The 12,976-nt window shown below is 36.0% G+C and overlaps 2 protein-coding genes across 2 annotated transcripts; both read left to right on the plus strand.

Moving 5' to 3' along the window:
• The first annotated feature begins 3,524 nt into the window (after nucleotides 1-3,524).
• Nucleotides 3,525-7,915, plus strand: LOC107859614 (pyridoxal phosphate homeostasis protein). The gene is made up of 7 exons (XM_016704669.2): nucleotides 3,525-4,030; nucleotides 5,181-5,247; nucleotides 5,724-5,770; nucleotides 6,634-6,721; nucleotides 6,834-6,967; nucleotides 7,063-7,161; nucleotides 7,543-7,915. The coding sequence occupies exons 1-7, from the start codon at nucleotides 3,707-3,709 to the stop codon at nucleotides 7,621-7,623; spliced, it is 840 nt and encodes a 279-aa protein (XP_016560155.1). The 5' UTR covers nucleotides 3,525-3,706; the 3' UTR covers nucleotides 7,624-7,915.
• A 565-nt stretch (nucleotides 7,916-8,480) lies between these two features.
• On the plus strand, nucleotides 8,481-11,817 carry LOC107859615 (pentatricopeptide repeat-containing protein At4g04370). Its single transcript, XM_016704670.2, has 2 exons — nucleotides 8,481-11,254; nucleotides 11,338-11,817. Exon 1 carries the CDS (start codon nucleotides 8,669-8,671, stop codon nucleotides 10,940-10,942), a length of 2,274 nt encoding a protein of 757 aa, XP_016560156.1. The 5' UTR covers nucleotides 8,481-8,668; the 3' UTR covers nucleotides 10,943-11,254; nucleotides 11,338-11,817.
• Nucleotides 11,818-12,976: the final 1,159 nt, after the last annotated feature.

The raw sequence follows: 12,976 nt of genomic DNA on the forward strand, positions 1-12,976 counted from the left end.
GGGCTTGATTCGAGTCGAGTTAACCGGACACAAATTTAAAAAAACGGTCCAGGACCCAAAATTCTAAAGCCCTTGAGCTTACCGGATTATGTGAGCCGATTCGGGCCGGTTTTCTGACACCCATACACGGAGCTTATCACCTCCTGAACTTTTTTTTTTCTTCATATTATGTATTCCCCTCATTTTTGGTTAGGAAAATAAATTTAAACAAACTGTGTGCATACATACACTTATTCTGGGCAGAGGAGAAGGCTTTCAATATCATCTTATTAATTAATTTAATTCATTATCTCTTATGTCTCAAATAGAGGCGGACCAACGTTTGAAGGTGGGGTGCACGTGCATTTGATAACTTCGAAAAAAATTATGTATACGTTGTTTCTAATATAATTTAATTCATGAAAAATTAATTTCAACCATAAATAAAAATATGAACGAAATAACTAATGATAAATGATGTGGGTACAAATCTGTTCCTCCCTTGATTCTTGTTCCTCCCTTGATTCTTGTATCTTGATTTTCTCCGTAATTCGAGTGCCGTTAGTGGCGTATTTCACGAACGTAGGCATATTTTGATTTGATATGAATTTCTCCGTAATTCGAAGGTCGTTAATGGCGTATTTCTCGAATGTAGGAACATTTGAATTTGAATGTTCGAGGGTTTGATGTATTTAATTAATTATCAATAAGAGAAGTTTTGATCTATGAATACCTTTGTTTGGATGGTGGTTTCGCATGGTATGGTATGGTATAGTTATTAAGAGAACCATATTTGTTTTGATTGTTTCTTAAAATATATGGTATGGTCTGGTTTAATCTCTTGGTTTGGTAACCATGAAAACTCCCATTTTATGTAACCATCAATTTGGTGGTATCCCATGGTTTACTCTTTTTTTTTTCAATTATGTACTTATTTAATATTATATAATCTTATTTTTTTCCTTCACCTTATATTATTTAACTTCACCTCCTACTCCGACCCCCACCCGCACCAAACCCCCCACCCAATTATTTTATTATTATTTTTAAATATTTCAAAAACTTGTTCTTACCCAAACCTCATCCCCCCCCCCTACTAGCCCCCACCACCAATTTTTTTAAAAATTTATTTTTTAAAACTTTCAAGAAAATTTTCTTACACCACCCTCACCCCCTACCATCTCCCCCCAACCCACGCACACACACAAAAAAGAAATAATTTTTTGATTTTTTTTTTTAACTAAAACTTTTTTTTACCCCTACCCCTATCCACCCCCTACTCCACTACCCCCACCTCCACCCTCAAATATTTCTTTAAAAAAAATTTATCCACCCTTTATCATATTCATTTTTATTATTTTGTGTTAAATATATACAAATATTTTTAGATTTTTTTTTCTTTGTGTTACGAATACAAGAAAATAAGTAAGAAATAATTTATTTTCTTGGAATTTTTTTTTTGGATTCCATTACCAAACACACCCGTAGCATACACAAAAAATGCATTCAAACTTTGTACTTGTCGTCGGTGTCTCGTCTCAAAATACAAAAATAAAATAAAATTTGTTATTATAAAAAATAAATTCGATTATATTCATTTGATCTACTATTTTATTGACTTTGTTAGAATTTACATGAATTTAACAACTTAATATATTTACATGACACATTTATGATAATATAGTAGGAAGAAAATTATTTTGTTAGCAATTATTGATAGATTTAACATTTATAATAATTAAGGGCATTTTAGTGAACTTATCAGTTACAATACAATATCATACTGTCAAATCAAACAATAAAACTGTCATCAAACAACAGTGAATGATACAGTCTATCCAAACATTATATTGTACTATACTGTACTGTACTATACCATACCATACAGTACCATACATTATGAAACCATGGCAAACCACCATCCAAACAAAATGTTCATGAATTTATTGAAACTTTCGAGATATGAATATTCCATGAATTTATTGGGGCTTTCGAGATATGAATATCCCATGAATTTATTGGGACTTTTGAGATATCTATATTTGCCCCCTTATACAAGCATAATTCAGGGTTTAGGATAGAGTAGCATTCAAGAACTCTAATAGAATTTGAATTCTTCTTGAAGAGATCCATAAATTTTAGAACTCTAACAGAAATTGAATTCTTATCGTAAAGTTTCGATGTCTACATACGTACATGTATATACCTAAATAAAGATAAAATATTAAGTTGTGTACCCTTAGATACAAGTGTTGCTTTGGCTTTTGGTCCAAAGCTTAACCTTGCCCTCTCTTTGTGGGTGAGAGGGGTCCCAAGTTTGATTCCTCTTTGATATCTTTTGTTGTTATTTTTTCAAAATAAATGCTTAATAAACACTCAAGTTAGATTCAAACTTACAACCTAAATCCCAAAATGGACACACAAAAAGTAAAATCATCTAACCATACAATAACCTATGTCATATTTCCGTTTAACTAATATTTATTTGAATAAATTTAACTTTACATTAGTTTAACAGTAATTTTTTTGACAAAAGCATTAAGGCGTGATGCAGCACCACTTTACTATTGCATATTCATCTCTAGTAGTGCATCCATCATCGTCACATTGAATATTATTTCACACCTAGATATTAGATGCAAAGAATATTTTTAGTTGTAAAAAGAGCCAGATTCATGTTCAATTAAAGTATATATTGCGGATAATAATAAAAATTAGCACAAATTAACTACCGTAAATGGATTGAGACTTATAGTCTGTTTTGGTCAAATTTTTGTGTTTGTTTAATAAATTTTAAAAAACACTTTTGAACATCAATTAGTGTTTGACCAAACTTTAAAAAAAAAAAAAAATTCTTTTAGAGAAACTATTTTTTAGCTTACGGAATAATTGTTTTTTCTACTCTTAAACATTTTTTTTTTTTTAAATTTGGTCAAAACCTTATTGTTTTTTAAAAAATGAATACTTTTGAGAAAGAAAAAATTGAAAAAAAAATAAGTATAACCAAACAGATTATTAAAAGATAATGTGGTTCGATCGTGGATTTGAATATATAAGAATCAAATGAAATAAGTGATTGGAGTTCCTTTTTGTTTTGTTTTATTTAATACAACGTATTTATGTACATAATATCAAAGACGGATCCAGAATTTTAAACTTGTGGGTTTTCAAGCGCTCCTTTCCTGTGACTAAGCTATCCCTTGTTTAGTTATGGGTTTCCACCTATTAATATTTATAATTTTTGATGATTTTTCTATGTAATTTTAAGCCTTACGGTAGAGGATGTGGGACATCTGCCACTGCATAATACTACATATTTTAGAAGGGGAGCCTTGGAGTAACTGGTAAAGTTGCTGCCACGTGATCAGGAGGTCACGGGTTCAAGCATTGGAAACAACCTCCGACAAGAATGCAACATAAAGCTGCATACGATACTTTTGTGGTGAGTCCCTTCCCTGACATTACGCATAGCGACAACTTTAATACACCGGTTGTCTTTTTTTTTAATACTACATATTTTAGTGTATTTTCTTATCAAGTAATTAGCGAAGGAAATAAATAATGTGAAGAAAAATTAGATTTTTTCATACTTACAAAATGAAATAGATTATTTATGAGTAAATATGAAGATAGTAAATTAGTAGTGGTTGTTGAAAAAAGAAAAAAATAGTAGTGGTTGAAATGTATATTTGGGTGAATTACGTATTATGCCCCAAATAAATCCGAAATGAACAATCTCGAAAAATCAGTGGAAGAGAAGGCAACAGAAGGCGAGAAAGAAGATTCATCAAGTGCAGTGCAGTCGACGGAGCCGTCAGATTCAGTTATGGCTGCTGCTTCCGCCACGGACGGCGTCGCTGCGACGGCGTTACGGTCGGTAATTCAGCGGATTGAACAAGCTGCCGAACGGTGTGGCCGCAGATCGGACCAGGTAAGGCTGGTTGCTGTAAGTAAAACGAAGCCGGTATCTCTCCTCAAACAAGTTTACGACGCTGGTCATCGTTGCTTCGGTGAAAATTACGTCAAAGAGCTAGTCGAAAAAGCTCCTCAGGTAAAGGTTCTAGTATTTAAGCATATGTTTATGTGATTGATTCGGTGTATTGATTGAATTGTACTGATTTTACTGTAGTATTCACTTTATCAAAGTTTATTTAGTCCAGTACTAATACTGTGCGCAGATTTTGGGTTCTCTAATGGCTTAATACATAAACGTGGCCTTTAACTTTGGCTTCAGATACATTCAAACTTATTTGTATTATGCCATGTAGCGCTTTGTTTGTTCGACTTTATACTCTTTTAAGTGCTTATTTGTGCACACTTAAAGTCGGAGGGTATAGATGTCTTTTGAGACCCATTTAAGGGTACGATTATTTATAATGCCTTCTCTAATCTAGTCCGACGTGGTAGTTTAATCTCAATTAACAGGTATCTAGTATAGGGATGTTTTGATTCCATTGTATTTTGTTTTTAGCTAAGTATTGATGTAAAGAGAATTTAGATCTTTTGAAACAACTGCCTTTCATGTGATTTTAGGTCTGCCTAGTCGAGGGAAGTGGTTGATATAAAACTAAAATTTGAATCTTTTTGTGTTTTGTTGTTTGAGATATGCGGTATTTATAGGAAAATGAAGCTTTTCTCACCAGTTGCTTAATTGATTTTCTATTTGAATATCACCAAGAGGAGATAGGTTTACTTTTGGAATTATTGTAATAACCCAACCTGCTTATGCATAGGATTGTCTGCTTTGTGCAGTAGTCCTTACTGATTTGTTCCTTGAGTTAGTCACATGGGAGGACAAAAGTGCACTACAAAGTTACCTTGTTCTTTGTCATATTTGGTTCAGAATTTTCCTGTCCCTTCTACGGTGTGAATCACTTTAGGTATCTCCTACTTCAGAAGTTCGCTAGCTTAGAAGTCTAACAATCCTTGAACTGTCATGGACATTATAATTACATTCAAATGGTGTCTTGCACTAGTTCTATTCTTCTAGGACTTACCCATGTCATGTATCTATTTTTTGATTTTCTTTGTCTTGCATCAGTTTATTTATTATTATATTATTTTGTGTGTGAGAGAGAGAGCATTTTCTTCATGTCAAGTTTTATTTTTTATGTGGGTCGTTGTAATTTTCTGTGGGGAACAATGTGAAGTAATGTGTTTCAGATGAGGTGTTTAAACTGCTATTATTTGGTGAATTGCAGCTTCCAGATGATATAGAGTGGCATTTCATAGGGAATTTGCAGAGCAACAAAGTCAAGCCTCTTTTAAGTATGTTCTGCTTCCTTCCTTCACTACTCCTTCGCTTATCCTTTTCCTTATGGACTAATAAAGTGAAATGTACATTTCTATGAAATAGTTGCAGGATGAAGCAAAATCATAAAATTAATGATTACATGATAAATATTGTTCGAGAAATAAGGGGAGAGTACCTTTCCTGTTCTTTTTTCCTCCTGGTGAAGCTCGTGGAGGGAAGGTTGTTTCAGGAGTTATAAAAGTTTATCTTGGTGAAAGTAACATGCTTGCTGCATCAAATTTTGATTATATTATGTACTGCAAATATTTTTAAAAATGCCTGATGCCGTGAAACATTTTGCCTTTACTTACATAATTCAGACGAGTGGACAATAAGTTTTATTTCCTTTCTGATTTAGCATGCATGACATATCGGTAATGAAGAGTTTGAGCCACTTCTCGTGCAATTGGTATAGAGCTTATAATTAATTCTCCTCATCTTTGTTTTTCAGCTGGAGTGCCAAATCTTGCCATGGTGGAGACGGTGGATGATGAAAAGGTAACAAACCACTAACTTGGCTAGTAGTTTGTCTCCTGTAAATAGTCTACAGGTTAACTAATACCCCAGCTAGAAATTTAAGTTATCTGTTGGATTGAACAGAGAAAATAGGAAGGAGTTGTTAGAATCAAGAGCTAGAATCTTGCTTACTTGCATTATACCAGTTGCAGTACTCTCTCAGTTCCTTCAAGTAGAAAGGAAATAAAACCGGTTTTGGTAAGAAGAAGAAATTGGCTTATTAACTGAATTCAATAAGAAGCCTTTGTATTTTAATTTATTCAGAGCTATTAGAGTGGGATCCACTTTTTGGGGAATATGAGTTGAAGCAATAACAAAAATATTATATATTGGATCTTAAAACTTTTCGCTCAAGACCAATGGACCTTGTCGCATTCTTGCGCTTTTCATTTTTAGAAACACTGATTATAAGAATATCCTTATGATAGGAAGTGGATTTGCTGGAAGTAAGTTTCTATGAAGTGCTTATGAGGAATAAATTAACATCAATTGGTTTATTTAACTTGATTATTTCTCATACCTCTTTGAGTTTGTTTAATTTTTTTCCCTTTTGAGTCTGTCGGAGCACTTTATGAATCTTCAATATCCATCTTGCTCCATTTGGACCCGTTTCAACTTCTGATGCAATATAACTGTGCATGTGAGCACATTACCACACATTCAATATTGTGAGGATAGACTTCCTTTTGCGGACATAGTTTTTATTTTATTCTCTTTTTGAGAATGGCAACTATATATTCATCAGCATTAAGGAAATGTTGGACACCATATTTACAGTTCAGAGAATTAGCAAAACCCTGTTCATCTTGCGAAGATTCTTATATTTTGTTTAATGCGTTCTGTAGATTGCAAATCAGCTTGACCGTGTAGCTGGGAACATTGGAAGAAAGCCATTGAAAGTTTTTGTCCAAGTTAATACAAGTGGGGAAGAAAGTGGGTAACTGGAGTATGTCTCTGATTTGTTAAAAGTCATTTGGTCTACTTTTGTGAACTTTGTCATATTCATGAAGGAAAAACTAACCATGATTTGATTTCATAATTGCAGCTAAATCTGGTGTTGAACCAGATGGGTGTGTGGAACTCGTGAAATACGTTGCTTCAAACTGTCCTAATCTTGAATTCTGTGGCCTGATGACTATTGGAATGCCAGATTATACATCAACTCCTGAGAACTTTAAGGTTGTGGTTTTTGTCTTTGTTGCTTCTTCTTGGCCTGGTTGCTATTGTTGTATCCTCAACTCAAATATCCTGATATTTGTCGTGCTTGGTTTCAGACTTTAGCAAAATGCAGAAGTGAGGTTTGCAAGGCACTTGGAATATCTGAAGATCAATGTGAGCTGTCAATGGGCATGTCAGGCGACTTTGAACTTGCTGTGAGTGACTTGACTTGTCATTAAGAACGTCAAACCAATTGTTAGCTTGGAAGGAACTTGTATAACATGAGTTCTGTAGGGACCATGTGTTAGTCTGAATGCACCACGTGTACAGTAAAGTAAACTGAGTATGATTAATTAGACATCCGACTCAGTTTTCATTGCTGGTCTCTGTTATTAGAAGGTCTGGCGTCTGATTCATAATGCCCAATATCTGGACAATAAACTCGTCCAGTCCTGCTATATTAAATAAAACAAAGCAGCAAAACACTCATGATAATTAGCCAGCATTGGTATTGAATTCTACATATGCTCCATTTGACCTCATGTTCTGCTATGTTTGAGTACTACATACTCATAATGCTTTGTCTATTGCTACAGGTTGAGATGGGCAGTACAAATGTTCGAGTTGGATCTACTATATTTGGTGCAAGGGAATATCCAAAGAGGCAATCGAACTAGGTTGAATCCATTTTAGCAGAAGAGCCTGAGGCAAACTTGTACCTTAAAATTTTGCAGCTTGATGGCAGAATCTGGGGCGCTTTGCCAATTCCTTGTGCGAGCAGATTCTTATTTGTACAATGCGACTATGGACCTCATTGGCTATGTGGCCCTATATCATCCGTTTGTATTCTATTTATTATTACTGCTGAGCATAATCTTGAGCTGTGATCTAGATGCTCTTAATAATGTCACGGGATTTGACACTGACCGATGTACTTACTGATGATAAATCTGTAGAATATTTTTCTCATGGCTTGATTAGCTGGTCCTTGGATCTTCTTGTTGAAAGTATGACTAGACTATGTAGGGTAGCTAATAGTAGTCATAACATGTGCGAAAATGACGTGATAGTACAGATGAAAACAAGGATTACAATGTGGATACTGGCCAGGAAAAAGGACTGTCCACCAAAACCAGAGGTGGAAGTCGTTGGACAGTTACAAGAACAAACTGAAAAGAAATGCAAAAAACCTCCAAAAAAGTTGGAACGCGAGCAACTTTGGTAGGAAGGTCAATGAACATGGATAAAGAATAGGGTTAGGAATGATTACTAAATTATTAGTGAGCTTTATAAAATTAATTTTATCTTGTTAAAGTCACTTCATATACTGCTCCCTCGGTTTCTAAATTATTACCGTCATTCTAAATAATTACCTTCAATTTTGTTTACGCTTTTAGCAAAATCAAGACATAATTATTTTTCTTTTTTCACATTTATCCTTAATCTAATATAATGCAAAAAAAAAAAAAGGTATTAAATAGAGAAGTCAGAGTGATAAATAGGAATAATTTAATTAATTTAGCATACAGTTGAGAATATATATTTTTGGTAAGTACGGTAAGTAATAATTAGGAAAAGGCAGTATTAGTTCGTGAGACGATATAGGAGGAAATGAGATGTAATTTTCTTTTAAGAAAGGGACTAGTACAAATATGAAATTGGCGCCTTGTTGTATACCTTCCATAAATATTTAACAAAAAGTTCTGAATGTGACCATGAATTATGCACAAGCTCAAACCCAACATCCGCTTCCGCCCTCTTAAACACCCACCACTTCGCCACTCCTCGGCCGCCGCCGCTGCCACCACCTCCACTACCAAGTCCTTCAATGCCACCCTCCACCTCCTTTCCTCGGAAGGCTCCCACCATCATGTTTTACTCGCATACAACTCCATGCTCAAGTCCTCTATACCTCCTGACCCATTCACTTTCCCCTCTCTACTTAAAGCCTGCATTTCTCTTAACCTCCTTCCCCACGGCCTTTTGCTACACCAACACATAGTCGTTAATGGGTTTTCTTCTGATCCTTATATTGGATCTTCCTTAATCAGTTTTTATTCCTCCTCTGGTCTTACAGAGCATGCACGCAAGGTGTTTGATACAATGCCTGAGAGAAACATTGTCCCGTGGACAACTGTTATTGGGTGTTATGCACGAACTGGTGATTTTGTGCATGCTTTTTACTTATACAATTCTATGTTACATGAAGGAATAAAGCCGACTTCTGTTACGTTGCTGACTCTGCTTTCTGGAGTATCAGAGAGCATTCATATAGAGTGTTTGCATGCCTGTATTGTAAAATATGGTTTTCTGGGTCACATTGCTCTGATGAATTCGATGTTGAATGTGTACGGTAAATGTGGAAGAATTGAGTATGCCTGGAAGTTATTCGAGCGGATGGATGAAAAAGATATTGTTTCTTGGAATTCTTTAGTTTCAGGGTATTCTTTAGTGGGGGACACGGAAGAATTATTGAGGCTAATGTATAGAATGAGGTCGGAAAATACATGGCCCGATCATCAAACATATGGGGCGTTAGTTTCTGCTATTGCAAAAGAGGGTAGTGCTGAATTTGGAAAAGTGGTGCATGGACAGATAGTTGTTGCTGGATTTGAATTAGATGTGCATCTTGAGACGTCACTTATTTTTATGTATTTAAAATGTAGCAACATGCATTATACGTTTAAGCTTTTCGAGAGAGCAAAAGATAAAGATGTAGTTTTGTGGACGACTATTATCTCAGGACTTGTTCAAAATGAACGTGCAGATAGAGCACTTGAAATGTTTCAAAGCATGTTGTGTAGTAGAACTGAACCTTCTACAACTACCATAGCAAGTGCACTTGCAGCTTGTGCTCAATTAGGTTCGTTGAAAGTAGGAACTTCTATACATGGCTACACGTTGAGGCAAAGAATGGCCATTAACACTCCTGCTCAAAATTCTCTTATCAGTATGTATTCAAAATGTGGCTATTTGAAGCAAGCTCTTATTGTTTTTCGTATGATAAAGAACAGAGATGTGGTCTCCTGGAATGCAATTGTTGCAGGGAATGCCCAGAACGGGCATCTATCAATGGCCATGCATCTGTTTAATGAAATGAGGATAGCTCATCAAAGACCTGATTCAGTAACAGTGGTCTGCCTTCTTCAAATTTGTGCCTCAATTGGAGCATATCAGCAAGGGAAGTGGATCCACAATCTTGTTCTAAGGAGCTATCTTGAACCTTGCGTCAAGATAGGTACAGCTTTGGTTGATATGTACTGCAAATGTGGTGATTTAGACAGTGCAAGGAAGTGTTTTGACAGGGTCATAGAATGTGATCTCATTTTATGGAGCACAATTATTTCTGGATATGGCAGTCATGGCGAAGGGGAGAGTGCCCTGGCATTGTATACAGAGCTTGTGCAAAGTGGTCTTACACCAAACAGTGTTATTTTCTTATCTGTTCTTTATGCATGTAGTCACAATGGACTTGTTGACCAAGGTTTGGACTTGTTTGATTCTATGGCAAGGGATTTTAAAATAGAACCTGAACTCGAACATTGTGCATGTATAGTTGACCTACTTTGTCGAGCCGGTAGGGTGAAAGATGCATACAACTTCTATAAGATGAAATTTCCAGAACCAATGGCCAATGCTTTGGGTATAGTTCTTGATGCTTGCAAAACAAAAGCCCTGGTAGAACTTAGGGATGCTGTTGCCAAAGAAATCTCAGAGTTGGATAATGAGGACGCTGGAAAGTATGTGCAGTTGGCTCATAGTTATGCTTCAATGGCCCAGTGGGAGGGCGTTGGTAAGACCTGGGTCCAGATGAAAGAACTTGGGCTCAAAAAGCTTCCTGGTTGGAGTTTTATTGACTTACATGGAGTAATAACAACTTTTTTCATGGGCCAAACCTCTCATCCTCAGCAGGAAGATATAATGTTGGTTCTGAAGAATCTGAATGAGGAGATTAGTGAAAGGGTAATCATGTCAAACGTAGATAATATATCATAAGCACTTATGTACGACATCTTCTCCCTGCAGTTTTTCCATTGGGGATCACTGATGTTTAAAACTTGGTGAAACCTGGGGAGAAGCCAGGAGGAGGTACCCGACAGTAAATGTCAATTTGTTCAGTACGTCCTTGTGGTGCTACATCTTGAGCAAGATGTGATTGGCATCCACTGTTGCAGCTAAATCTAGTGTTGAACCAGATGGGTGTGTGGAACTCATCAAACATGTTACTTCAAACTGCCCTAATCTTGAATTTTTTAGCTGATGACCATTGGAATGCCAGATTATACGTCAATTCCTGAGAACTTTAAGGTTATGTATATTTGTTGCTTCTTCTTGTCCAGGTTGATATCGCCTACTGAAATGTCTTGCTATTCGTCCTATTTTGGTTTCAGACTTAGCAAGATGTAGAAATGAGGTCTCCAAGGCACTAGAATATCTGAAGAACAATGTGAGCTGTCAATGGGCATGCCTGGCGACTTTGAACTTGCTGTGAGTGACCTGATTCACTAAGGCACATCATACCATTAATAGGCATAGAAGGACCTTGAATGGCATGGGTTCTCTACGGATCATGCGGCAATTTGGTTACACCACGTATATTTATCTATTCATAAAGTAAATATGGTTTAGTATTTTAAGCCGAGGGTTAGCCTCTCTATCTCTATGAGGTAGGGTAAGGTCCCGTACACTCTACCCTACCCTCCGCTGACCCCATTTGTGGGATTATACCGGGTATGTATGTTGTTGTTGTAGTATGGTTAGATGTCTCTATCTCTACGAGGTAGGGGAAAGGTCTGTATACACTCTACCCTTCCCAGACCCCATTTGTGGGATTATACTGCATATGTTGTTGTTGTAGTATGGTTTATTAGACATCTGATTCAGTTCCATTATTGCTCTCTGTTATTAGAGGGCTTTTAAGACTAATTAATGCCCATTATATGGACCATCAACGCGCTCCGCCCTGACCACGCCCATGGGATTAAGGCTCTTTATGTAGAATAGAATAGTACCTTCCTCCTCCTCCATCTGCTTCACCTCAAGTTTTAATCTGATTTTGTCTTTCAATGGCTCATTTGTTTATTGTCAGTGAAATTCATCACCAGAATTGCCTAGGGAGTTCTTTTCAGTGATATTCAGTTCCAACTTTCTCCTGCCTCCAATCTGTTGACTCTTCGTGCAGTTACTCATTCTATGCTTGTTGACTATGACCCCCTTAAGGAATCGACTTTCTTGTTAAGGAGCAGTTGATCTAACGCTATTATATTAGTTAAGTTTGTTTCATCTGTTGTATCCTGCTATATGCTTACCAATCACACTTGAAAAGAGGAGAAAACCAGCTCTCAGTCTGCTAATTAGTCAGCATTGTTGTTGAACTATGCACATGCTCCTTTCTGACCTGATGTTCTAAGCTATGTTTCAGCTTGACATATTGATTAATGCGTATTTTATTGCTACAGATTGTGGGCCCCTGCAGTATAATTTACAATTGTTTGAATTGGATCTACTATTTGGGGCAAGGGAGTAACCAAACTAGATTGCTGCATCTATTTTAGTGTAATAACCTGCGGAAACTTGTTCCTTAAATTTTTGCAGCTTTGATGACGAAATCTGAAGCAGTTTACACATTACCTGAAGCTCTCGCATTTAAATATTGTGGTAGATTGTCAAATATTCTATACTTAGGCCGGGTGTTCGATAGGTACTACCCATGGTTTAGGTGTCTAAATGAAAAAAATATTGACAAGCATAGTGGATTGCATATGTATTCAGCCCTCTGTATTTGTACCGTGAGGCTTCAATAAAGAATTGAAATAATAATTAGTGGATTAGTCGTATTTTTTGGAGTTTAATAACTAAACTGTTGCTCAATTGTTATTATGGTCAATTCTTTTTTTTTTTCTTTTTGGAGATTGTTGAGGTTTAAGTAAATTTTTACTCCATTAGTTTTGAGAAACTACTTCCAACTATGAGCAACTGTTTTACATTATTCTATGATCAATACGGAAATTTGGAAAACAATGAAGTAGT

Source organism: Capsicum annuum, chromosome 2 (assembly GCF_002878395.1).
Source record: "Capsicum annuum cultivar UCD-10X-F1 chromosome 2, UCD10Xv1.1, whole genome shotgun sequence".
Classification (NCBI taxonomy): domain Eukaryota; kingdom Viridiplantae; phylum Streptophyta; class Magnoliopsida; order Solanales; family Solanaceae; genus Capsicum; species Capsicum annuum.